At 40.0% G+C, this 24,834-nt stretch overlaps 3 protein-coding genes across 3 annotated transcripts in view; 1 reads left to right on the top strand and 2 right to left on the bottom strand.

Annotated features, from left to right (window-relative positions):
• The window catches only part of LOC147180974 (ephrin type-A receptor 4-A-like), a 55,742-nt gene extending 48,682 nt beyond the window's left edge, over positions 1–7,060 (bottom strand). Inside the window, exons 1-2 of the mRNA XM_086075800.1 lie at positions 6,930–7,060; positions 4,547–4,702 (exon numbers count right to left, since the gene is read on the bottom strand). The gene's annotated coding sequence lies outside the window, so the exon portion shown is untranslated. The remainder of the gene's footprint in view (positions 1–4,546; positions 4,703–6,929) is intronic.
• Positions 7,061–9,987: 2,927 nt separating this feature from the next.
• Positions 9,988–10,803, bottom strand: LOC147180973 (uncharacterized). The gene is made up of 4 exons (XM_086082120.1): positions 10,667–10,803; positions 10,480–10,588; positions 10,327–10,401; positions 9,988–10,242 (listed from the first exon to the last, which is right to left on the bottom strand). Exons 1-4 carry the CDS (start codon positions 10,740–10,742, stop codon positions 10,161–10,163), a joined length of 342 nt encoding a protein of 113 aa, XP_085938246.1. The 5' UTR covers positions 10,743–10,803; the 3' UTR covers positions 9,988–10,160.
• A 10,223-nt stretch (positions 10,804–21,026) lies between these two features.
• On the top strand, positions 21,027–22,107 carry LOC147180972 (monocyte chemotactic protein 1B-like). Its single transcript, XM_086087208.1, has 3 exons — positions 21,027–21,093; positions 21,165–21,273; positions 21,960–22,107. Exons 1-3 carry the CDS (start codon positions 21,027–21,029, stop codon positions 22,105–22,107), a joined length of 324 nt encoding a protein of 107 aa, XP_085943334.1.
• Positions 22,108–24,834: the final 2,727 nt, after the last annotated feature.

Here is a 24,834-nt window from a genome sequence, read left to right as displayed (position 1 = left end):
TTCCAACCCATGATGCCGAGTGTCAATTTAAGCAGGGAGGCAAATGGGTCCCATTTTTGTAATCTTCGGCATGACCCAGCAGTGGATTGAACCCACAAACTCCTAGTCGCAGGGACACTATATATACGATAGGGACACTCTACCACTTGGCCACTACACATTTCCAATTTTTAAACACTATTTAGTAGTAGTGTAGAAAAATTCAAAAATTAAACATTTTTGAATTTTTAATATATAATATATTGTAATCACTTTTAATAATTAATACATACATTTAGAATACAATAAATTGATACAATAAATATATTTCCAAGTGATTTATCTAGACTACCAATTTTTTTGGTTGTTTCGGCTAACCACTTAAATTAGTATGCCCGTAACCACCCGGAATGGTGAAAGTCTGGCCAATGTATTGAAGAGAAAGAAATGGATCTTTCAGTGTAAAACAAGTCATAAATATTGGTTAGATCCTTTACTTGGGTCAAAAAATGGGGTAATTTTGTATAAAATAGCCCAGAAAGTTGGGTCAAATTGACCCATAAAGTCAATTTTTGATCCATAATTGGGTTACTTTTGACCCAACTGTTTTTAGAGTGTACTTTATAAGAGATGCTGCTGACCCTGGGAACCTTCTGAACCTTTTGTTTTTGTTTGACTATTAAAACTAAGAAATGTGAAAGTTTAAGATTTCAGGTATTTTTAAATTTTGGAAAAAAATATTTACTGTAGAAAGCTATAGAAAGCTATGGTATTTACTTGTTTAAGTTTCCATTAAAAAAATTTAAGACGTACTGATAACCTTGGGAGCTCCATGAACATTTATTTTAGAAATTTTAAATTATTTTTTTTGTGTAAGATGAAAAAATAAACAACAACTACATTTTGAAAAGCTTGAAAATTTGTTCAATAAGAAATAATGTTTTAAGACATTACAACAAAGTCAACATTGGCATTTGTATTTAAAAAAAACTCTGACACCAATATTTGTTCCTCCTTTATACTGAAAATGAATATCGGCTTCAAATATCGGTTATCAGCCTCCTTGATTACTAATAAGCGAAAACAGAACGATTAATGAAAAACCCTATATGAACAAGAGCACTGACAACAGCACCTGACTCAATGGTCGGACGAATATGTGCAATATGAATTCACATGTATAATGGACTGTTTGGTGTTCCGCAGGGTTCATTTATTGGGCCTTTGCAGTTTTCATTGTATGTGCTGCCCCTGGGTTCCATCTGGGTTTAAATTTTTTATAGGCCATCACAAAAACCTGGCATTTGAACAGGGGTGTGTAGACTTTCAATATCCACTGTACATGCATGACACCGTAGCATTGTACCCAAGAACAAGTCTTTCATTGTCTCAAAAAGTAGAAAGATAGGAAAATATGAGAAAAATTGCATATTTAAAATAAAATTACAATTTTTTTTTTTAGATTAACGTCATAATATTGTGAGAATAAAGTCATATATTTTCTAGAAAAGAAATCATATTTTTTATATTAACCTGTATTTTTTTTTTTAAGGTAAAACTGTATGTGTATGTGTGCGTGTAATTCCATAAACATGGAGTCACAGTGATGAGCTGTTCTCTCCCATTTTCCCCCCATCTGTTCAGCTGCCATTTCTGTCTTCAGAGGGATAACAACAGAGCAAGAAAGCGCACAGTCAAGATAAACCGCCAAGTGAGGGAAAAACATTCTTAAGACAGCCGTGGAGATCCGTCGTACATCTCGACAACAAAAGTATGAGGACAGCTGGCCTACTAAAAGTGAAACGCACGAAGATATGGAGTTGTTCCCTCCTTTTCAAATAAAACAGCTTCAACTCTGGTGGAAGACTTTCAACATGATTGTGGAGTGTGTCTGTATGAAGCGTTGTCCATTTAACCGGAAGAATATTTGTGAGGTCAGAGGTCATTGATGTTGGCCCACAATCTCTGGTTCAGGGTGTGGGTGAGGGTTCTTAAGGACAGCTAGGCTGGAAACAAAAATGTTCTTCTTCCTCAAATGGTTCCCACTAAGTTGGAAACTTGACCAACATTTTTTAAGGGATCAAGACTGGAGTCATTATGTGAAATTATGTAAATCACTTTTTTTTTAAATGCCGTTTCAGTTAGTTATCTCTCTCTCTCTCTTTTTTTTTTTTAAAGCTCTCTTGTTTTTATTCAATTTGTTAAAGAAAATGGCTTTCCAATTTAGTTATTTTGCCAGTTTTTGTTAACTATAATAACCTTGGCGAGCATGGAAAATAAACGGTATGTAAGGGTTAAATAGAGAATGCGGTTAGATGACAGGAACAGACCGACTCCATTTGCATTCAGCCGAAGGACTAGAGGGAAACCCATTTTGACTCCAAACAGCGATAAGTGAAAATTGATTTCTATATCTGCATCTTTATCCAGATCCTCATCAAAATTCCAAATTGCATCCATATGGTAGTGGTAGCATACTCAACATAGGGTAACAGTGCTGCTTAGTGCAAGCAGGCCTTGAAAAGATGTGTAAGAGTGAGCTTTGCGGTGGGTGTCTTTGTGGTGGTCCAAGTGTGTGTGAGGGTTTTTCATTGTTCCTCTCCTCCTTATCTGCTGTCTTGGCGAACAGCCTGGACCGCGTTCTCCCCTTAGCGATGTGACCCGGCCCTTCAGATAACAGCCCACCCTAAAAATACTTCCCCGCCGTTCCCCCTCACCTCTCCTGGCGTGAGGTATCCTCGGTAGTCTGCCGAGATTCTGTCAGACTAAAACACCTCGGGCCACCTTGTGATGTCACACACTACAGACCCCCCCCCCCCCCTCCCCCAAAGCATTTTTCTCCTTGGCCTGGAGAAGAGAAGTGCAACTCAGACTGTTACATCACAAGTTTTCTTATCGTTTTGCTACAATAATTCCTCCTCACCCCCGCAGCTCTTGCAATCACCCACACTGTGGACACGCAGATGGGATGTAGGAGGAGATGGAGAGGACACGAGCTTCTGGGCTCACTAACAATTCCACATCAAGTCATTTACCATTACGCTTCACAAAAAAAAAGAAAGAAAAAACAGTGAGGAAGTACGTTGTTTGGCTAGTCGTACAGTTTGACTGTCAGGAGAAATTTGCATAAAGTGTTTGAAGTTGACGCCAAGAGCCTTTTAAAAACTTTTCATCTCTGTTATTACTACAATATATTGCATTTTTTTCTCTCAAGATATTTCTTTGTTATTTCTACTGTTTTAACTCCACATTTCGAATGTGAGGTTAGAGGGCTGTTGTTTTTCTTCTTTTTGTGTGAGTTCTCGTGTGTGTGTGAGAGAGTGCACCCTCGCCTTTGTTTTGGCCCAAACCCACGCAGGTGACCAGAGGGGGGCTTCATGTGGGTGGACAGCTCAATGGTGAGCCTTTCTCTTCACCCTCACCCTCGCTCCCCACTAAATAAAAAACAAAACAAAAAAAAACAACAAGACACCAATCTTTTCTCACCAATGGAGAAAACGAACTTTGGGATAAGCTTTCTCAAAAATATTCAACTTCAGACCCAAATGACGTTTGATTTCTCAAACATCATGTCCTGTAATCATTCAAGCTGGGCCCACATTTTGAGCTCATTTTTATTTGGTGAATAAGTAGCTGGAAACGACATGTCATGCATGTTATGTTGTTTTAAAAGATTGCTATTCTTTCATTTTGACAAAATCCGAATATGTCCAAAATGTATTCTTACTCTTACTTTGCAATACAGTACATCAGTGCTTCTCAATTATCTTGTTTTGACCGCCCCAAAGGAAGAAGAAAATATTTCACACACACCCAACTCCTCGCTGCGACTATAAATAGTATAATTTTTATATTAAAAAGTTTTAAGTACACTTCTGCAGAGGAGCTAATACACTCTAACAATGAATGCACCAATGCCACCTACTGTAGAGGATGTGCAATAACAATTTTGTATTCCTCCTGGGTTAGGGTCATAACAAAAAAATAAGTGAGAAGCAGTGCTAACTTGAAGTTTGTTATGTTATTTGAAAGAACAAAAGTAAAAAAAACTGATATTAATTTAGTACAAAAAAGGGGTGCCTGTGTGATGATCAATAAAATAGTTTACAAACAACTATTCAAGGTCCCAACTCCAATTTTGTAAAAGTGTTTTCAAATAAACTTGAAAAGTTGAAATTTTGAAAATATAATTTTTGTCATTTTTTATTTTTAAATAATAATTTCCAAATATTATTATTTTTATTATTATTATTATTATTTTTTTTTTTTTAATGAACACTTATTTGATCACTACTCGGCCCCGTCCAAATGAGAAGAGTGGCTTTACATAGAACACCAAGCAGTAAGATCACGTGAAGGTGTTTTTTCTCAAGCTGGTGATAAGAGCTTGTGTTTGGGAAGCTTAGCAAGGATTAGCCTGTCATTCTCATGATTGTCCAGTTTATCAAGTTACCTTTTATCAGTAAACACAATATAGTTCATGCATACACACATATGCACACACAATAAAATGGGGGCGAAACCAAAGCCTTGCATTATGGAGAACACAATATGTGTGTCAATTTACCTCATGGATGGACAGATCTTTGCCATTTCCAACCTCCCGGGAGTGAATTGGCCCAAACAAACAGCGCCCCCCATTGGGCTGAGAAGTCGAGCATCATTAACGTCATCTCCAATGTGGCAGGAGACGGAGGAAGGTGCTACATGTTGACGTGTGGGACTGTGGAAGGGCAGAGGAGGGCATTAAGTCCGATGAGAACAACATGAGTCACCATCTCATACAGTCATCTTGTCCAAAGTTAACTGCATTCTTGTGTAAACAGAAAAGCTGAGTTTTGATGGCAATCACAGAGGAATAACTTATAAAAAAATATTGGCTTTCGAACGCTTGGGAAGCTTTATTTCATTTAGGTGAGTTAGGAAATAGCACAAAATATCAACACTCACTGTCCATAATACATAATAGACACACAATAGAGGGAGACCCATTACACGAGCTGTTTAATGTTTTTCAATTACCTTTTGTACACTATCAGGTGATTCTAATCGAAAAAGACTAACACAATGGAACTTAAAAGTTCAACACCAACCAGAGATTTCAGAAAAAAATACAGTCCTCAAGTGGTAAAAATGTTGATGATGTCAAGTTGGGCTGAAGTAATCATCAACTCTACACTCTCATTCTCTGACACCCACGTCACTCACCGGACCAGGCCCCGCCTTTTAAAGACACACACACCCAAAGTCACTGATAATATAGTGTGGAACGTGAATATGGCTATCGCTTGCATATTTTGTTGTTTAATAATTCAAAATCGACGGGATAATCAGTTGAATAATAGAGTCAAAAAGTATTCGTACAGTCTCTTCCATGTCCAGTCTGCTCAGTCAGTACAGTTATGTTAATGGTGAGAAAGCAGAGCTATGTGGATATACTGTACATGCAACACACAGTATGTTGGATTCGCAAACCTAGCCTAGTGATTGCAAAACACGTCTCATAATTAATGTTGCTTTGACTGTATTTATAGCATTCTATTTGTGTGTCATGGACGCACACATAACCCTATAGTTAAAGATGCTATGCATGTTCCACATTTGGAGTCGTCACATTTCAGCAGATGAAATAGGTCATGTAGAGGAGGTGGGGGTTGGGTAGCTGTGACAAGCTTTGGGGGAAAAAAAAAAATCCAGAACCCAAAAAAAACAAAAAGAAACAAGACTGCTGATGAAGTAAAGCACCCATACCTGCACTTCAAGACACAGCATGAAATTATGACAGTGGATATTAGTCTTGTCTCCCCTGGGGAAAGTATGGCAAGACAAAGGCAATATTATGTGTAACAAATTACACTGGCGCAATTATGCATGCATGTGATCTAAATATTCCATAAATGACAGTAGAGGAGGGGGACGTTAGGGTTGATCTCAAATGAAAGGAGGAATCGCATATGAAAAATATTCACGCCGTGATTATGAGCCGAGTAAGCATGCATACAGATTAGAGCACTGGAAAATGAAAACGAGCGGACCTAAAGCAATTCATCAGTGCAGACTGGTGCACTGATACGCCGAACAGCCCTCATAAACGCACCTCACGGTTGCGTAATGGCCCAGTAGAGGCTAAATGTGTAAACTGTGAAGCTTTGGCTGTCATTGTGTGATCATTTTACTTCCTGCTTCTCTGTATGGGAGCTAAGTGTTAAAAAACACGTATCGTATAATGGTTCTTTCGAGCTTTGGTTGTCAACTGTTGTTGTTGCCGCTTTAGTTTAGTTTAGGCATGCGTGAGAAACTTTATTATTGGGATGTTAATGTAAAGGCAAATTTGTTATGTTAATTATTTCACTGCTCTTGCAACACGACATCGTTAACCTATGCTAGCACAGTACTAAGGTAAAAAAAACAAAACATAAATCAATCGAATGAAAAACAGTACAGCGCTAAATGAGCGTGACTTTTTGTACCACATAACATAATCATCAACATAATCTCATACTATCTGCAACCTCAAAACTTTGTATGTTGGTACAGTACCGTCGTAAACTAAGGACCCCCTGTCATTTTTCTTTCCCACCGGTACGCGACCTACCAAAATAGAACCGTGACACACTTTTGGGTCCCGACCCCCCAGTTGAGAATCAATGCCTCTAGAGTACGTAGCCCCCACCCACAATAAGTCAAAGCAGCAATACAGAAGTACCCTAACTAAATACTATATGTATTTAAGGCACAATTTTTTTAAAGGTCTTTATACACAATTAAAATAATAATAACACATTTAAAATATACTGAGAGAGAGCAAGAGGGAGAATGGAAGAGACAAAAATATTGTACTGTATGTACCAATCCTTGTTGACATTAAATCAAGTAAGAAAATGTAACTTATCAACTCAAAATATACATCACTATTCATACCCAAAGATGTACATTATAAATAAACTTACGGCCGTTGATTTTTGTAGATGTTAAAAGCAGGATTGAAGAGGATTGAGACATTCAATAATCTATTTGTATCCTTTTCAAAGAAAATGAGGCTAAATTTGAAACACTTCCTGTTTCTTTTTCTTCTTTCAAATATACAGTGTTAAACACAGTCGTGTGCTGCCGCGTAGTGGTCAAATGTGAAATTGCACCCCCAAAATGAAAATCATCGAATTATAAATGGACAAAATACAGGTAAATTCTGTGAAATAATAGGATTGTTTAATCCACGGTGGAGGAGGGTTTACTGTACCGAATTGTCAACAAGGATTTGACAGATAATGCTCACTGTAACAACAACAATTTAATTTATTTTTGACCAAGCTCATAACACAATTTACTAATCATTTTTTACCCATTGAAATTAATTGAAATGCCATTATTTGTTCCAAGCCCCCAAAAGTGATCAACATTTTTTGTTATGAAATAGAGCACTGCATTAAACATGATAAAAGAAAATGCAAATAAACTTTTCCCCTCCTCAAGTTTAATTACTGTACATACTATACTATTTGTGTGTTGAATGTGTGCCTTTTAGAGCAGTGGTCAAGTGAGAGGTATCGGGTTCACCCGTTATTGTTAATTGTGAGCATTGAGGCGTGAGTTGTGGCCTACAGCAGCACCTTTGTGAGTGAGCCATTTTTCTCACGTCACTCGAGTTCAATTTTGGCTCACAACACAAAACAATAAAAATCAGCCAAGCGATGGCTCAGTACTTGAAATACTTGTGAGATGGGGTACCCAAAAATCAAGGTGCCAATGAAATATTATATTATGTGGTAAATTTACTTCATCTTTTTAGCATCCCAATTTTTAACTGAATAGCTCAAAACTGAAAGAAAGAAAAAAACTGAGTAAAAATGATGAGGAGATTTCTGCTAAGTACCCCATAAAGCTGTCAAAAACAACACTCAAAGATCCGATTAGCAACATTTGCGGTGCAATTGAAGAAATTGCCAGTAGGAGGTCATGAATCCTATGCAATCATGCTAATAGTCACTTCTGTGGTCATTCTGTCAGCCTTAATGCTGAATAATTATAACTTTAAACCATAGTATCTTTGCAATGAATGTAGAATACAGACGCACTGTGAACTTTTCAGTCAATTCTACAAAGTGTGGGAACATTACTTCACAGAGTGGCACCCGCCTGTAGTATTAAAAAAAGATGCCAATCCGCTGGAGGGGGCCTTAAAATGTTAAATGAATCGTCCTGCCTGCTAGCTCATGCAAATGCATGACGCGTCTGTCGAGAAGGCTGCCTCGTTTGCTATTTGTGCTCTGGATGCCACAGGGCTTGCTTGACGATGCTCCAGTCACGCAAGGGGACTCCATTCAGCAGTCACTCGCTGCAATACCTTAATCTCGCCGCTAAGTGGCAAAAGAGATCCATTTTCTAACCCTTCAACCTGACTTGCATTCCAAAATGAGTCATACCATGGGAAAGTCATTTTTAATTTGATGAATGAACGTGAGAATGGGATAATGAAACTTCGGGTATATGAAATGACCAAAAATACTGGCGGCAAAATACTTTAAGACGTTGTGTTAGAAGACTTACAATCTTGTCTCACCAATGGAGAAAACGAATAAGACTTTGGGATAAGCTTTCTAAAAAATATTTGACCCATTTGACGTTTGATTTCGCAAACATCATGTACTGTGTTAATTCAAACTGGGCCCACATTTTAAAGCTCATTTTTATTTGGTGAATAAGTAGCTGGAAACGACATGTCATACATGTCATGTTGTTTTAAAAGATTGCTGTTCTTTCATTTTGACAAAAAATTCCAAATATGTCCACAATGTATTCTTACTCCTTTGCAATACAATACATCAGTGCTTCTCAATTATTTTACGTTATGCCCCCCCCAGGAAGAAGAAAATATTTCACACACACCCAACTCCTCGCCACGACTATAAATAGTATAATTTTTATATAAAATTGTTTTAAGTACACACACACACACACACACCCCCCCCCCCCACACACACACACATATATATATATATATATATATATATATATATATATATATAAATAAAATGTTCTATACAGCTAATCGGTTAGCACACCTGCATCACCTTTCTGAGGTTAAGGTTCAAATTTTGACTCAGGCCTTACTATATAGTGTACAGATTTAATCATTATTCTTATTATTCTTATTATTATTATTCATACTGTAAGTGTTCCGGGACATCGAGTGTGAATGGTTTATTTTGTAGCTTTTGTTTTGTAGACAGAGGTATTTAAAAAAAATAGTTTTTGTGTTGTTGTGGGATTGAACACAGCTGATTTACTTCCTGGCCAATGAAAGTAGTTCCACAGTGTTTGATATTACGGAACTGGAAATAAACTGGTATGACCAGAATGACCACAGATCCGCATTGTAAAGTGGCGACTCGGAGACCAGACCGCCTTTTATCCTGATCGTTTGTGTCCATGTGTATGAATGCTTGAGTTGAGATTATATTTGAAGTTATCTTGTTCCTTTAAAGTGGTAAAATAAGATCGTCTCTTTAGAAGAAAAAAAAAATAATACCCTGGAGACAGGGCTGGACTGGCCATCTGACACATAGGGCAGATGCCCGGTGGGCCGGCGTCTTTTGGGGCAGATGCAATGCTTTTTAGTTATTATTTTCCTCCATTTTACCCCAAGAGACTGGCCCACAATTTAGCGGGAAGATGTTGCAAATGCCTCAAATGTAAATTTAAGCAAATTTCTGTCTGATTTTATCCCAAAATTAACATGATTCTCTTCATTTAAAGAACTTGTAAATTGAATTCAGAGAGTTGTTTGTATTATTATGTATAATACATACACATATACATATTTGAAGTTACTACTTACAACTCCCACTATGTTTAAGAGCCAAGAGAATGTGTTGATTTTTCATGATTTTGAAGTCTCATTTTCAGCATTCAAAATTTACAAGACCTAATTTCACTTTACAGGTACTCACTTTCCAAATGAGACATCTTGTTTGAACCCCTTCGGTGGACGTAATAACACACAAAATATTGTGATGAGGAAAATGCATTTTTATTTAGAGCAAAAAAACAAACAGAACACTGTTCTCAATAGATTTCTTGTGAACAGGTAAATAATTAAGAATACCATAGCTGAATGTATAAATAAAACTGACACCAATAAATATTAAATTAAAAAAAGTAAGTATTTTAAATATTTGAAATTAATATAAGGCAGTTGTGTTTGGCTCTGCATGATGGTAAAAAGTGGCGTTTTCTTTGTTTTCTTTGGCTTTCCGGGCATCACTGTAAAACACAAACATACGAGATTTGAAAACACGTCCTAATGGAAACGGTCAGCAGCCATTTTGAGTACAACGGCCGACTCACTTGAGCTCCATGATCTTTGTGAAGATCCAGTCTTGCTTCCAGTGGCTGCACACTTCTCCATCAGTGGTCTCAAATCTGAATGGCACATGAAACAAATCACTCAAAATCTCATTTCAGTCAATAAAGGATTCATCAAATCTTTGACTTTCTTACACGATAGCGCGGATACAAGGAGGGTTTTTCTTCTGGATCCTGTAGCCAACGATAGGAGCGGAAATCGGTCCCAAGGTGCTTTTAGTGCAGCACGAGGTCATCTTGATTCCTGTTCACATGTGAAGAATATATTTCACTTTCAGCATAATGTGAAGTTGTGCAGAATCAGCAGGATGAGGCGACTTACCAGGGCCCGCAGCAACCAATGCCAGGTAGGCCATGAAAAGAGCCAAGCACGACAGTCTTGCACTGCACATTTGCATGATTGTTTCTTGAGATGGTCCAGATGGTCTTGGAGAAAGCTGACTGACTGTTTGATCTGGCAGGAAGAGAAGGCTGATGATCCCCTCTGGCCAGACCTCCGGGTTTTAAAGGAGAAAAAGAGGAAGCAAACTGACCGCAGGCATCATCTTGTATTCGACAGCGTGTGTATGTTGGGAGGGGACGCACTTAGGTGACGCACTTTTTCCTCTGATTTCCCCATTACAATATAATTTAACATGTCCAGACATACTCATCATCAAGCTTGGCTTTAAGGAAAGGCATTTTATTAGTATAGTACATTTTGGATTAGTTGCACCACACTTTTCAAATAAACTTTTCTTTAAAATTGTTATTCCATTAATCCATTAAGTTTTGTTGGATAGTTGGATAGTTTCATGTTTCGGTTTTGTGGGGTTGTTTTTTTGTTTGATTTTGGGTGTTCATGTTCATATTTGTCTGTGTGTTTTGTTTCGTGTTGCTTGTCTTTCCCCTCATCACATTATGTGTAACCACCACCTGTCAATAAATCACTCTACGTTTACTATTGCCTCTGTTTGATCACGGAGCCTCCTTGGATTTAGGTCCACATCTCACTCCACCTTAAATCCATGACAGATAGTACAAATGTTTGCTTTTTTTGGTGTGTATTTTGTATTACTATATAAAGCAGAGCAGAGGTATAGTTTCTTACTGGAATTAGTTTTGTATGAATTCATTCTGTGCTTAATAAAAATATGTTAACTAATTATTTGGCTTATTTTTTCCCCCATTACATATATAATGTGGGTCATCTCATACATTTTCACTATTCGCAGGCCAGCCCAAATGAATTGGAATTAATACAAGTATAACTTATGCCTTGACTACGCTCTTAATTCAAAACATTTGCGTCCGGTGTAAGAGCCACTAGCGCAATGACAAATCCAGAGAAGTAAACATTTGACATATTTGACACGTCTGGCAAAACAACGCCAATGTGGAGAGAAGGCCAACTTCAAAATAAATCTGCCCATACCAAGTAATATGTGGCGCGCAATGCCAATTAACGCTTTTATCTTGAAGTTGTTCCCGGAAGCGTTTTGCCAGTCGTGGGCCGCGGCGCAACAGATGACTTGACAAGTCCTGCGGAACGTGTGTTTGCCGTTCTTATTGCCGGCGTAAACAATTGCGACCAACGTCAACAAAACAACTTCGTACTGCCTGTTGCCAGTGTTTAGGGCGTCTGCAGTGTTAGCGTGCTAACGGTGCTAGCGGCTGCAGCTAAAGTCATCGGACTACTTTTCAAAGGCAGTCTAATCGATGTGATGATTTGCACACCTGACAGCCGAACACAGTTGCCTTTCCTAATAAATAAACAGAGCTCACTCAATTGTGCACTTGACGGTCGGCAAAATCACAACTGTGGTTCTGACGTCACTTTGTCTCACAGACCAAAAACTACTCAACTCAGAATTTCATTTCATACAAAGTGCTGTACATGGAGTAAAAAAATCAGTCATGGAATAAAGACGGGTAAAACAAAATTAACACCAAATACATAAATAATTATTTTAAGTGGGTAAATGAATAAGTCAATAACATAACACAAGGAGGTAAGTTAATAAAATAAATGTATTACAAAAATAACAAAATACAGCATGCACCATAAAAAATTCAAGAGTCAAACGCCAAAGAACAAAAATGTGTTTTAAGAGTGGGAGGTTGTCTAATATTTAACGGAACGTCATTCCAAAATCCATAGGGAGAGATTTGTCTAAAATCTCCCTAACTTTCTGGAGAGGAAAATAATGTGCTGTTAAGAACAAATTTAAGTAAAAAAAAGTTGATTATCTAGAAATGAAATTGAATTGTTGAATATGACTATGTGTTTCACCTTACAAAAGAAGAGATCAAGCTAAGAATCATGTCCTGTCTTGTACCGACTGACTCACTGACAAAGCCATGGACATCCCCCCCATTGTGAAATTCATATTGCACCCTTAAAGTGAAGTTATTATCTTGATGATTTCAGCAAGAAAATTCTAGCACATGCTGATCACTTGTCAATGTGTCATGCTGCATTTCATTTGGATCAAAAAGAAAGAGGAAGTAAGGTCGATCCTGAGGTTTTCACCACAAACATCCGCCGACCATTTGGTCATTTGTCATAAAACACTGTCACAAGTCTTAACTTGTATGTGAAGTATTTTTTGAATTCAATTGTCCTCATTGGGGTCATTGATGAGCTGGAACCTGTGCCAGCTGACTTTTGGGCATCAAACGGGGTTTGCCTGGACTGAGGAGGGGGTGTGGAGGGTTGGGGGTATTTCTAGGGAGGGTGTCAACAAGCCCTCCTAAATGTTTTTTTCTATTCTATTGGCATCACGACATGAAGATCATTTGGGGAATTTGTGGCATCATTCCGAGGGGTCTTTAAGTATTTTGCGAAAACACATTCAAGTTAAAGGCTATCAATGTTAAGTATGACATCGTTGTTAGAAAATGTCTGTACTGGGGGAAGTTGATGTTTGTAGAAAGTGAGTGAGAGTGTCATGGCTGCTTGTGTAAGTTCTTACTTTAGTGAGTGGTTTAATGAAAACTAGGGGCGTCAGGTGGTTAAAAAATGTCATCGTAATTAATTGCATTACTTCAATAGTTAACTCACGATTAATCACAAATTTTATATTTGTCCTAAATGTACAATAAAGTGTACAATAAATTTTTAAGTTTTCATTCTCTGAACGTAAAAGTGGAAATAAATGTTAAACTAATAGAAATATGGCTGCAACTTTGATATAGTAATTTCATAATGCAGTAATTCAAAATTTTTTAGTTAAAACCAAAAAGATGTAAAAAACGAGTGTGATATATATTTATGTTAAGGTCAATATCTGCCACTAGATGGCACAATTGCATTTGTAAGACGTTGGTGACAGCTCAGTGCATTTTTCTTTTCATATTAAGAGCGATCTCATTTTTAACATGAATCAACTTATTAAATCCTGCACATTTTAAAAATTGTAAACTACAACTTGACCCCAGCCTCCTCAAATATGGAGCAATGGAGACTGAATGAGTTGAGGCTGGCGCCAGCATGTTTTAAAACAAAGTGACAAATCTAAGACTTTTGGAAGCCGTCGTGTTCCGACAGCATTCTGAAAGTTAGGCCAATGTGTGTCAATACGACGCCGGTAGTCAATATTACTCATACAAGACTGTCCGGAAGTTTCTGAATGAAGCATTCCTTGCAAGTGAAAAGAAGAAGTGCTCCCCACAAGGAGGAAGGAAGCATTCACTAAAATCAAGACACACTTCTGTGAATCACGTCATGTGACTTCCACATTGCGAACGGATGAATTAAGATTTGGTTTTAAGTTCCATGAATCTGATTATGAACAAGATCTGCATTGGATTCCAGACCTTTGCAGAGATAACGGTGATGGCAGAACTACTGACTCATAATAATACCGTGTCAGAAGAGTTAATAACTTTGTGGTCGTTGCAGAGAATTTTCATATGGAAAAAGAGTTGAGGCAAACAATCATATTGAAACGGTAGGTGTATGATGTGTGTTAGTTGAATCATCACTACATATTTTACTGTGTCATTAATTGGACAACACATTACAATAGTCAATTAATCAATCAAAACTTTATTAATAAAGCAGGTTTCATACAAGGTTTGGGACTCTGGGAATGGCTTGGAGCGAGAAGCGCGGAAATTCTGAAAGAAATAAGAAAGACCAAGACAGTTGATATCGTTGTCATGATCTGTGTTAGACTCTCGATTATATTTAGTTGTGTTGTATGTCATGTCCTGTTATGATTGTTAATTTTTTTGTGTTTGTTTCGACCTGGTCTCGTCAGCCCGGTCCCGTGTGTCAACTCATCTTGCTCCCTCTGCCACTCGTGTTGGCCTATTGACAATTCCGAGCTTACGTCACAAGTCAAAATGGCGGTCAACTAGGTCAGTGTTTCTCAAGCCAGGTCCACGGGGCCCAATATCCAGCCTGTTTTCAATGTCTCCCGATTCCAACGCAGGTGAGGATCGTTATCAGCTGTAGTGCTCCGCTTATTGAAGAGTATTGGACTTTGGATTGTTGCAATTTTATTTGAGAGGATTATTTTGATTTCAAAATGTGATGCAATGTCGTATCACTACTATAACAACCCGCTTAGTTTGTATGCTCGTCACAGGCAAAAGCAATACAATGTGCCGTTTGTTTGCACAGTCTAAAGCATAGGTGTCAACCTCCGGTCCTGGAGGGCCGCAGTCCTGCAGGTTTTGGAGGTTTCCCTCTTCCAACACAAGTTGATTCCAATCAGCAGGATCGTTGTCAGGCTTATGCAGAGCTTGCTGATGAGCTGATGATATATCAGCTGTGTTGGAAACGGAAACATCCAAAACCCTGCAGGACTGTGGCCCTCCAGGACCGGAGTTTGACACCTATGATCTAAAGGAGGCATTTGCATTGCGGAAATATATCCGAAATGCCAGGATGTTAGGAATTGTTCATTTTTTGTTGTTTCTGTTGTTGTGGTTAGTTGATATGAATTCATTCATGTTGAGTTGGTTTGCTCCTTTGAATCTTGTATTTGTTTTTGGACTCTGATAACTTTGTACTTTTGAATTTCCCATGTGCCTTGTTTGCTTCCTTTTTGTTAACTTCATAATCAATCATTTCTAGCAGTCCTTGTCTCCCCGCTTCCCTGCATTTGGGTAACAACTGTGTTTGAAACGGTGAAGCATTTTGTAACTCCTAACAAGAGGTAAAGGAGTGTTATAATATAATACGTTTTCTCATCAAAGTGCTATTTTTTTGGGACAAATAAGCAAATTCTAAAGTAGATGCGAGACTTGAATCCAAACCATACGATCCAACCGCAAAATGTGTTTAAAAATGTGCCTTATCAGCTTAAACCTGTGAAATAAACAGAAAAATAACAATAAATAAATAAATAATATATCAAAATGGTATATAATTGCTTGATGGGTGAAGACTGTCAAAGTGGACCGTGCATAAATAGATTACCGTAGTCTGTATGCAGGAAAGAGTTGACACGTAGCAAAGATCAAGTGACCACAACTAAGGGGAGTTTCAGGGGAACTTGGTTCGTACATCCGTTTACATACCACAAATAGTTCTGTGAACATCACTTTCTCTATTAGGAAAAAAAAAAGCGCCACAGCCGAGGTTGTTTTTCATAAGCTTTGAAAGACAGATAGACAATCAATTCAACATAAACAACGTGATTGTGAAATATATTTTAAAATACTGTGTTTCTATTCTATGCTGAAAATGACTTTAGAAAGAACGTATAGTCACCATAAAGTGGATAATTGCTTTGTTAGCAGCCACACAATATAACAATAGCAAAATTAGGAAGTACACATTTTCTCAAAGTTGACGTTTTTTAAAATAACGTTCATAACTGTCGCGTAGTGTAGCTCTGTTGTAGCATTTGTGCTTCTCATGCTTCTGCAGCAACGTTTCCATTCGCATTTAAATGCCAGCTGTGAGGACAAGCAGTTAGTGAGCATATTTGTTTAGTATTTCTCTACAAAGTCACATTTTTCATTATATTGCAGGGGGCGCTTTATTGTCGTTATTGTCTATTCCCGTTCTACTTGGTTGCCGTCATGTTAAGTAAATGTCAAAAGTAAATTGAGTCATATACGAATAAGATGCAGTCACTGTATGACGGATTTTGAGACTCCACATACACTAGTATTGTATTATTTTTCTTTGAACCACAAAAACATGGCATGATTGTCAAGGAAGTCGCAGATTGTAACAAGCACAGGAATCGGGCAAGAGTGTGGATTATTTGAGAGGCTTATGGCGAAGACCAATCGCCACATTCACCGTCTCTCCACGCTTTGCTTTTGCGTCACTCGGTTATCGGCAGGCATTCGTTTCATTTCTTTGGGGCAATCCACTTCTTCCTTGACAATCGTGGCATGTTTTTGTGGTTCAACAGAAAAGTAATGCAGTACGGCATATCGATTAAACTCGATAGATAGATGGTCGCAATTTTTACATTGCAGCACGTTGGCAGACGTGCGGTGCTCAATTGCCTGGTGTGTGCTGAAGAGTCGCTGACTCACTTTTTTCGATGATCTTCTTCAGTCACGTTTGGCTGCGTCAGTCGTGTGCTGCAGGCTTAATGTTCCCAAACTAGTCTTCATATTGTTTGATCAGCTATCAGAGACTTTGTGTGACGTTAACGTAGCTTATTTGTTTTTATAGAGATGGATGAATTGTTGTGCCGCTTTTCACTGAGCAATTGTCATGTTGTTCAAGTCAAAGACGAGTCTCAAGTCCTTAAACTGGCAAAACGACAGTCATTTCTGGACTATAAGGCGCACCTGACTATAAGCTAACTTTGGGGAATACATACATATAAGCCGCACCCGACTGTAAGCCGCAGGTGTTTTATTGTTACCGGACTGGGTTCCCGCTACTTTCTTTTTCATACTTGCAAATTGCCTCGCTCTCGTTCTGTCTCTCCTACCGTATTTGGCCTCACTTGGTTTGCTCTGCCTGACGCTCTTGCGCTTCCTTTATAGTGCGCCCAATTGTGATCTGATGGATAAGCCGCACCTTTGTATTAGCTGCAGGGTCGAATGCACGTGAAAAAAAGTGGCGGCTAATAGTCCAGATATTACTGTAAGTGGTGAATCCACAACTTCTGCTAAATATACAACTATAAAAAAAAAAGTACATCTGTTTCTCTTGTCATGTACAAAGCCAAGAAATTAGATTGACCGTGAAGATCAAGATGACATATTGACTATTTTTCACAAATAAGGCCGTACTGAAATTGAAATAGAATGTGTTCTGACGTGATGCTCGTGCAAAAGAAAAGTAGGCCATCGACACCCTCAGTCTTTTTTTTTTTTTTTTTTTCTTTTTTTTTCTTTTAAGAGCTCAGTATTGTTCATTCGGAAATGTCATCATCATTGCTCTTTTTTTTTTTTTTTTTTTTTTTTTTTAAATATATATATATATATATATATACACATATATACATACATATATACATATATACATACATACATACACATTTTTTTTTTTTTTTTTTTGTGTGTGTGGGTGAGTATGTGTGTGTGCGTGCGTGCGTGCGTGCGTGTGTTTGTTAGCTCACCAGAAAACCTATTAGAAAAAAAAATCTTATACCGTTCACCTAAATCGAACACCAGGAGACCCGAGGGGACCGAAGAAAACCAAGGAAGGTGAAATCCAGCACCGACCAGACACCCCCCACCAGAACTCCTCCCCAGCCCAAGAAACATCCAGACCCCAACAAATCCAAAAAACATAAAGTCAGGGAGGCCTCAAGAGACCAACGGAGAGACCGAGAAAAGGAAGGAAGGACAGACGAAGCCGCGTGAGATCCGAGACACCAGCCTCCACCGATTCAATAACCTGAGGAGGAAACAGATTGTGTCTGAGTTTCGGTAGATGCTGGTGTGGTGGATCTGGCATGCATGAAAATCTCCACCAAAGAGGGGAGCCGTCGACCCCCGCCGGAACAGAGCAAGCGCAACACCTCAGGGCCCCCCAGGCCGCGGCAGCGCCAAAGGACGACCCCCGGGCCCCACCAGGGCCACCGGCCGGAGAGCAAACCCAGGAGCAGGAGCGCCCCCCGCCCCAACACGGCCCGCGCCCCCGGCCCAACGCAGCAGGACGGGGCACTGCAGGCCCACCAGGCACCCCACCGGCCCCCAACCCCCGCCCCCCCCACCACCCCCCGCCCCCCATCCACCCCCCGCCACCCACCCCAACCCAGCCCCAGCCGCCCCCATGCCCCCAATCCCCCAGACACCCCCCACCCCCAGCACCCCCCCACCCCGCAACCCCCACCACCGCCCCCCCCCCAACAAAGCCGCCCCCCCCCCGACCCCACCCCGACCAACCGGCAGCCCCCCAACCCCCGACCCCCAGCCCCCGGGGACCACCCGTACCCAGGCACCGGCGCCGAAGAGGGGCCGGACAGCGGAGCGGAGAGGGCAGCCGCGCCCACCCCACCCCCCGCCGTGTGGAAGGACGGAACACCGGGGGCAGAAGGGGGAGATGGGGGCACCGGAGGGCGGCCGACACCCCCGAACCCCAGGCCCAGCGGGGGAAGGCCCCGGTCGTCACCCCAGCGTTCTTTGTGAAAATTAACCCCTGTTACTGAGTCCGCCAGCTCGCGGACTGGCGAACTCTACCCCTAAACCGTGAATGTGACCCCACCCAGTGTATATACAAGTGTGTGTGTGTGGTGCATTAAAATTAGGAGCAGGTGAACCGGAGCCGATGGAAATGATATTCCCACGCTCCGATCCACCCGCCACCCAAGCATGTTGCTGAGTGTATGTGGTGCATTAAAAAAAATAGATAGGGCGGGGGGGGGGGGGGGGGTGGCGACACGGACAGGGGACCGCAGCACTGCTCTATACTGCGGCCCCCAACCGATGGCACCCCCACAAGCCCCCAAGCCCCCCCCCCACCCACAAGTTGTGTGGTGTATTAAAATTGGAGGGGAGTTGTAGGGTGAAGACGGTGTTTCCACCCTACCCCACCCCCCAAAGTGTGTTATGTGCCCTATATGTCTATAAAAGTGTATTGTGCAAACCTAGTGTAGTGAGTTAAGAGGTGTGACCAGCGGGGCCCCCCCCAACCGGGCGGGGGCAGGAGGCGCACCGGCCCACCAAGCCCCCACCCACCCCACCAGGACCCCGGCGGGCATATGGGACCCGTCCGGCGGGGCGATAGGGCTCGCCCCCCGGATACTGGGTCCCGCCCGAGGTGTCAGGACGCCCACCGGAGCGGGGCGGGCACGACACCAAACCCCAGCCACCCCCGCCGGCCCCCATAGCACCGAGACCCGGGCCATGGATGGAGCCCCCGGCCCAGGGGAGGGGAAGGAAGGCGTACCGGGGAAGGGGAAGGGAGGAGGGAAGGGGACGACAAGAAGGGCAGGGGGCAGCGGCAGGGACGCAAGGAGAGGGGGAGAGGAGGAGGAAGGGCGACGAGGGAGAGGGGACAGGGAGGCGGAGGACGGGCGGGGAGAGGCGAGGAGGGAGAGGCAGCAAGGGGGAGGAAGGGGGAGGGGAGAGGGAACCACCGGGCACCCCGGCGGCCCACAGGCCCCGAACCGCGTCGCCGGGCCCAGAGCGACGGACCGCGCCGGAACGGCGCCGCCCCCGACACCAGGGAAAGCCCCGCAACGCAGCACCCCCCAAGAGACCCAGGGAACGGCCAAGACGCAGCCGCCACCCAGCAGCCAACAGAGGGGCAGACCCGCCCACTCCCCGCCAGGGGGGACAGCACCCACAGAATTAACCCACTGGCATGCCGTGAATCCGAATATCAACCCCTGGTGCCCATCGGAGGTGAATCCGCTCGATCCCGCTGGCAGCAGCCGGGTTCCTGACTATGGAAACACAACCATTAGTTACAAATTGCCTAATACAGAAACATCAATGCCAGTTATAACGCTGCTGTGGCTCTCGCTAACAGGCAGAATTAAAATCCAAGTTTAGGTTAAAAAATTCTATATACGTAGACCATGTTTCTTTAAATTTTGACATTTGGTTTTTATTTGAGGCAGATATTTTTTCCATTAAAATATGATTTATGAGGAGGTTAGACCATTGGTCGATATTCAAAGTTTGTTTATTTTTCCAGTTAACAAGAATTGTTTTTTTTGCGATAGTAAGGGCTACAAGTATAGATTGAAATTGTTTATGTGGTAAGTCAATTGTTGTTAAGTCACCTAGCAAACACAAGTTTGGAGAGAACGGTATCCTACAGTCCAAGACAGCGGAAAGTTTTTCTAAGACTTTAGTCCAGAAACACATAACCGGAGTACATAACCATAAAGCATGAAAATAAGTGTCTGTAGTGTTTTGTAAACACTGGAGACAAATGTCGGAGTCTGAGAGTCCCATTTTCTTCATCATATATTGAGTAATGTATGTTCTGTGAATAATTTTATATTGGATAAGTTGTAAATTTGTGTGTTTTGTCATTTTAAAAACATTTTCACAAACTTGAATCCAAAAGACAGATTCCGGAGCTATAGACAAGTCTGTTTCCCATTTTGAGATGAGACACCCTCAGTCTTGAGTGAAAAGGCCAAGGGCTTTTTTTTTTATGTGGGAGGAAAAAGGTTTGATTATTTCCAGGTGTATGTGTAACTGCGGGTGCCTGACTTGCAAGTGACACAAATTCCAGTATTTGATGGTGTTAGCGGGCTTTAAAAGGCCCGCAGCGCAAACATCCACTTCACACCTGATTACGTCCGACACATGCGATGGCAGCTCTTAACTTGGTCTCCCTTTTTGTGCTTGCTGTCATGGTGCCCGGGGCCTTAGCTCAAGGTAGGTGCCATGTCAACTTCATTCACATATGAGATGATGTGTTATTTATTCCCCCCCCGGTCTTTTGTCAGGTGGATTAGCGAGTTGTTGTCGCAAAATCTCCCCCACGCAAGTACGTCAAGGTCTGTTGACCAAGTATTATATCCAACGACCTCCTTCGTGTCCTTTGCATGTTGTGGTGTAAGTTGTATTGATTATTCTATATATATTTTCACAGAAGGATTACGATGAAGGTTAGGCACTTTTTTTACACAGCCCCTGAAAGCAGGGGTGTCCAAAGTATGATCCAGGGGCCATTTGCGGCCCGCTGCACATTTTTTTTCATTAGCCCGCAGAATATTTGAATAGAAAATTTAATTAAACATGGCCCACATGAAAAGTTTATAAAATCAGTGCACCACAAACTTTTCTCATGAGCATCACACCATTCTCGTGTAGCATAATCTTTTTTTTTTTCTTTTAAATTGACTTTTAAATTCACATGTTCATTGTTGGACGAAAATGTGTCATGTGATTTACCTTTTTTTTTTCCTCGTCAAAATTAACGCCAGTGGAAATGTAAATTTTGTATATATTTTTTTCCCACTGGTGAAAATGAGATTCTGACGGTTAAAAAAAAATGGAGGAAATGGGCTCCTATATGTATCAGAATTTGAAAATAAATAAATAAATAAATAAAAAATAATAATAATATATATATATATATATATATATATATATATATATATATATATATATATATATATATATATATATATATAGCACATTTTTAAAATACTTCTTCAGTCTTACAACAAATTCTTGCTATACAATATATTTACTTGATTTTTTTTGGTCTTTGTGTTTCTTCATTAATTATTTCTCAGCTTCATTACATTACAAGACAAGAGAATCTGCGCCGATCCTGACAAGTTGTGGACAAAAACCAGCAAAGCGTACCTCGATGGGAAAAAGTGCCGTCGCCAAAAGCTCGGCAAACAAAAGAAGCACACAGTTTGTCATGAACGACAGTAACGTCTTCAAATTCCCTACATTAAAAACTTCCATAAACAAATCTTTACCAAAGCTGGAAATTAGGGTGCATTATATTTGAAAGAATCTAAATATTAAGCGCTGGTTTCCAAAACAATAATTTTGCCATGTCCCTTTATTGTGTCGATTTTTGTTGTTGAAGATGTTAAGATTGAGACCATGAATTGTTCAACATGATTTTGTAGATTTTTGATTCGGGGTTAATAAATATGATACTGATCAAAATGGATACATGGCATTTTGGAAGAGTTCTTAGTTAAACTGTACTTAATTATACTAAGTGTTTGTTTCTTTTTGTTTGTTTCTTTTTGTTTTTTACCAAAGTATAATTCATTTAGGGTTTCCATCTATCCATCCATCCAAACTGTTTATCCTCACTCACTATATAAATGGGGTCTTCATTGCTAGTTTTTTATTTATTTTATATATAATATTAATATGGTAACCTTCACCTGCAGCTTCACCATGGTAACAAAATGTATGTCAAGATACTGATAGGTGTTTTATCTGAATGAGTTCACACAAGTACCGTACATCCACAAGGGTCCCAAAGGCACCATGTCGCCTTTAAAGAGCTTACGAGTAGCCTGCAGACCTGTTTTCAAAATATCTGACCAGTGAGGCTTTTTCTTTTTTTTTATCATGGGAATTTGGGGATATAGCCAGAGATGGAGCACTATAGCATGCAAATTAAGAAAGTAGGTTTGGTTCTTTAACAACGTTGGAAAGAAGCCAATGTCTTTAAGATCCTTAATTAAAGAAAGGATTTTGAAAGACCTTTCTGGGAAGAAAATACATAAAAGAGAGTCGCCAGCTGTCAAATTCGAGATTTGAGCAGCCATTCTTCGAGGAGTTATTTAGATATGCATGAGCGTTACCCTCATCAAGCGGAAATCTTTGACCACAAATGACTCAGATGGTTGTCAAATGTTTCACAAAGCCCCCCACACCTTTCTCCCTTCCTGGCACGTAAATGAGTCAGGGCGGACTTGCGGCTGCCCAGGTGGAAGTTTGGGGGGGCTTCCACTCCAGCAATATATGCCTGTGTGGGACGACAAGTTCAAGTACAGTGATGCTTTGAGGAGGTAAGTGGATTATTTTTAGACCCACCACCCCACGGTACATTTATGTGGCAGTTGTGTGACTTTCCACTTGGTTAAATTTGTGGTTTCAAAGTGTAACGTGTACATAAAGTGTCATGAACAATAGAAGTGGATTGAATACATTCAAATGTATTTTAAAAATTGCGCCATATTAAACTTAGGACAACTTCTAAAAAGACCAACTCTGCTGTAACAACTCTTTGTGGAATGGATTTAAAAAAAAAAGTTTTAAAAGAAGAAACCCCCCGATTGTAATCCAGTTTGAATAATAATAAGTCCAATAAGTAAGCAAAACAGGTTGAAACATACTCTTTTTTTTATCAAGCTCTCCTTATGTCTTACATGTCACACACTTTGTAAAACTGGTACAGTACAGTCTTGCAAAGTCCAAAGTAGTATATTATTGTACAGCATAGTATAATGTATAGTACCGGACTTCTGACTTCATTAACTGTCAACAATGACAAATTAAAAAACATCTCACTAACATGAACCAACTTCGCCACGTGCGTGCACTGTGTGTGCGTGTGTGTGTGTGTGTGTGTGTGTGATGTAAAATATTGCACTTCAAAATCCACTGATGATTACAGTATGAACTAATTTATAGCTAATAGACTTTACACATTAACTCATTCCCTGCCATTGACGGTTCTAAACATCCAAAAATCATTTTAACGATTTCTATTAGTTTAACTTTTTTTTTCCAACTTTTGTTAACAAGAGTATAAAAACCTAGATTTTTTTAATTTTACATTTAGAATAGATATAAAAATGTGTGCTTAATCGTGAGTTAACTATTGAAGCAATGCGATTAATTATGATTAAAAAATATAATCGTTTGACCTAATTTTTAATAATCATCTTGTCATTACATTTTTTAAATTGTAATTAATCGCATGACTTCACTAGTTAACTCACGATTAATCCCAAATTTTATATCTGTTCTTAATGTACAATATTTGTTTTCCTAGGTTTTCACACTCTTGTTAACAAAAGTGGAAAAAAATGTTAAATTAATAGAAATAATTCAAATGAATTTTTGACGTTCATAGCCGTCAATGGCAGTGAATGAGTTAACAAATGAGGGAACAAAGTTGTGTGGCAAATACATTAACATTTTAATTACAGTAGACAAAAAAAATAAAGTAAGAACTACAGCTTTGCTTGAAAAAAAAATACATTGAAATAAATATGAATATACTGTATAAGTACATACATGCACAGTAGGATATTTGTTTGAATGTATCAGCACCTCTTTCTTGCCTTTATTTGTTTGTAGTATGACGTCTCTTGGCTTGTGACTTTCTCAACAATGTGGTGCACAATGCAGTTGAACCACTGCTGCTTGCTGTTTTGTTGTTACTCTGATCCTTCTGCTGCAAAACTCCTCCATCCACTTTCAACATGGCTCTCTGTGTCCAACACCTGTCGGGGTCTGCACAAATTCTCTTGCGTCCGTAAGTGGAAAACCTGGAATGATCACGGAAAAAAGTCACAGATTGACATAGATGTAGAATTCTTGGAATTGTATTGGTCAATTCAAGGAGTAATAAAACACAATGGAAACCATTTCCAAGAAATGCTTTTCTGTAACTCTTCCAGTCTC

Source organism: Leptonotus elevatus, chromosome 1 (genome assembly GCF_054856555.1).
Source record: "Leptonotus elevatus isolate MCC_2025b chromosome 1, RoL_Lele_1.0, whole genome shotgun sequence".
Lineage (NCBI taxonomy): Eukaryota > Metazoa > Chordata > Actinopteri > Syngnathiformes > Syngnathidae > Leptonotus > Leptonotus elevatus.
The sequence above is the reverse complement of the archived record's forward strand: the minus strand, read 5'-3'. Positions and strand labels throughout refer to the sequence as shown.

What these genes read in the sequence shown, in the direction of transcription:
- LOC147180972 (XM_086087208.1), top strand. Translation starts at nt 21,027, where the DNA reads ATGGCAGCTCTTAACTTGGTCTCCCTTTTTGTGCTTGCTGTCATGGTG. An exon ending in GCCCGGGGCCTTAGCTCAAG is followed by an intron (nt 21,094 to 21,164) that starts GTAGGTGCCATG and finishes GTCTTTTGTCAG; the next exon opens with GTGGATTAGCGAGTTGTTGT. An exon ending in TGTCCTTTGCATGTTGTGGT is followed by an intron (nt 21,274 to 21,959) that starts GTAAGTTGTATT and finishes ATTATTTCTCAG; the next exon opens with CTTCATTACATTACAAGACA.
- LOC147180973 (XM_086082120.1), bottom strand. Translation starts at nt 10,742, where the DNA reads ATGCAAATGTGCAGTGCAAGACTGTCGTGCTTGGCTCTTTTCATGGCC. An exon ending in CCTTGTATCCGCGCTATCGT is followed by an intron (nt 10,402 to 10,479) that starts GTAAGAAAGTCA and finishes TGTGCCATTCAG; the next exon opens with ATTTGAGACCACTGATGGAG. An exon ending in ACAAAGATCATGGAGCTCAA is followed by an intron (nt 10,243 to 10,326) that starts GTGAGTCGGCCG and finishes TGTGTTTTACAG; the next exon opens with TGATGCCCGGAAAGCCAAAG.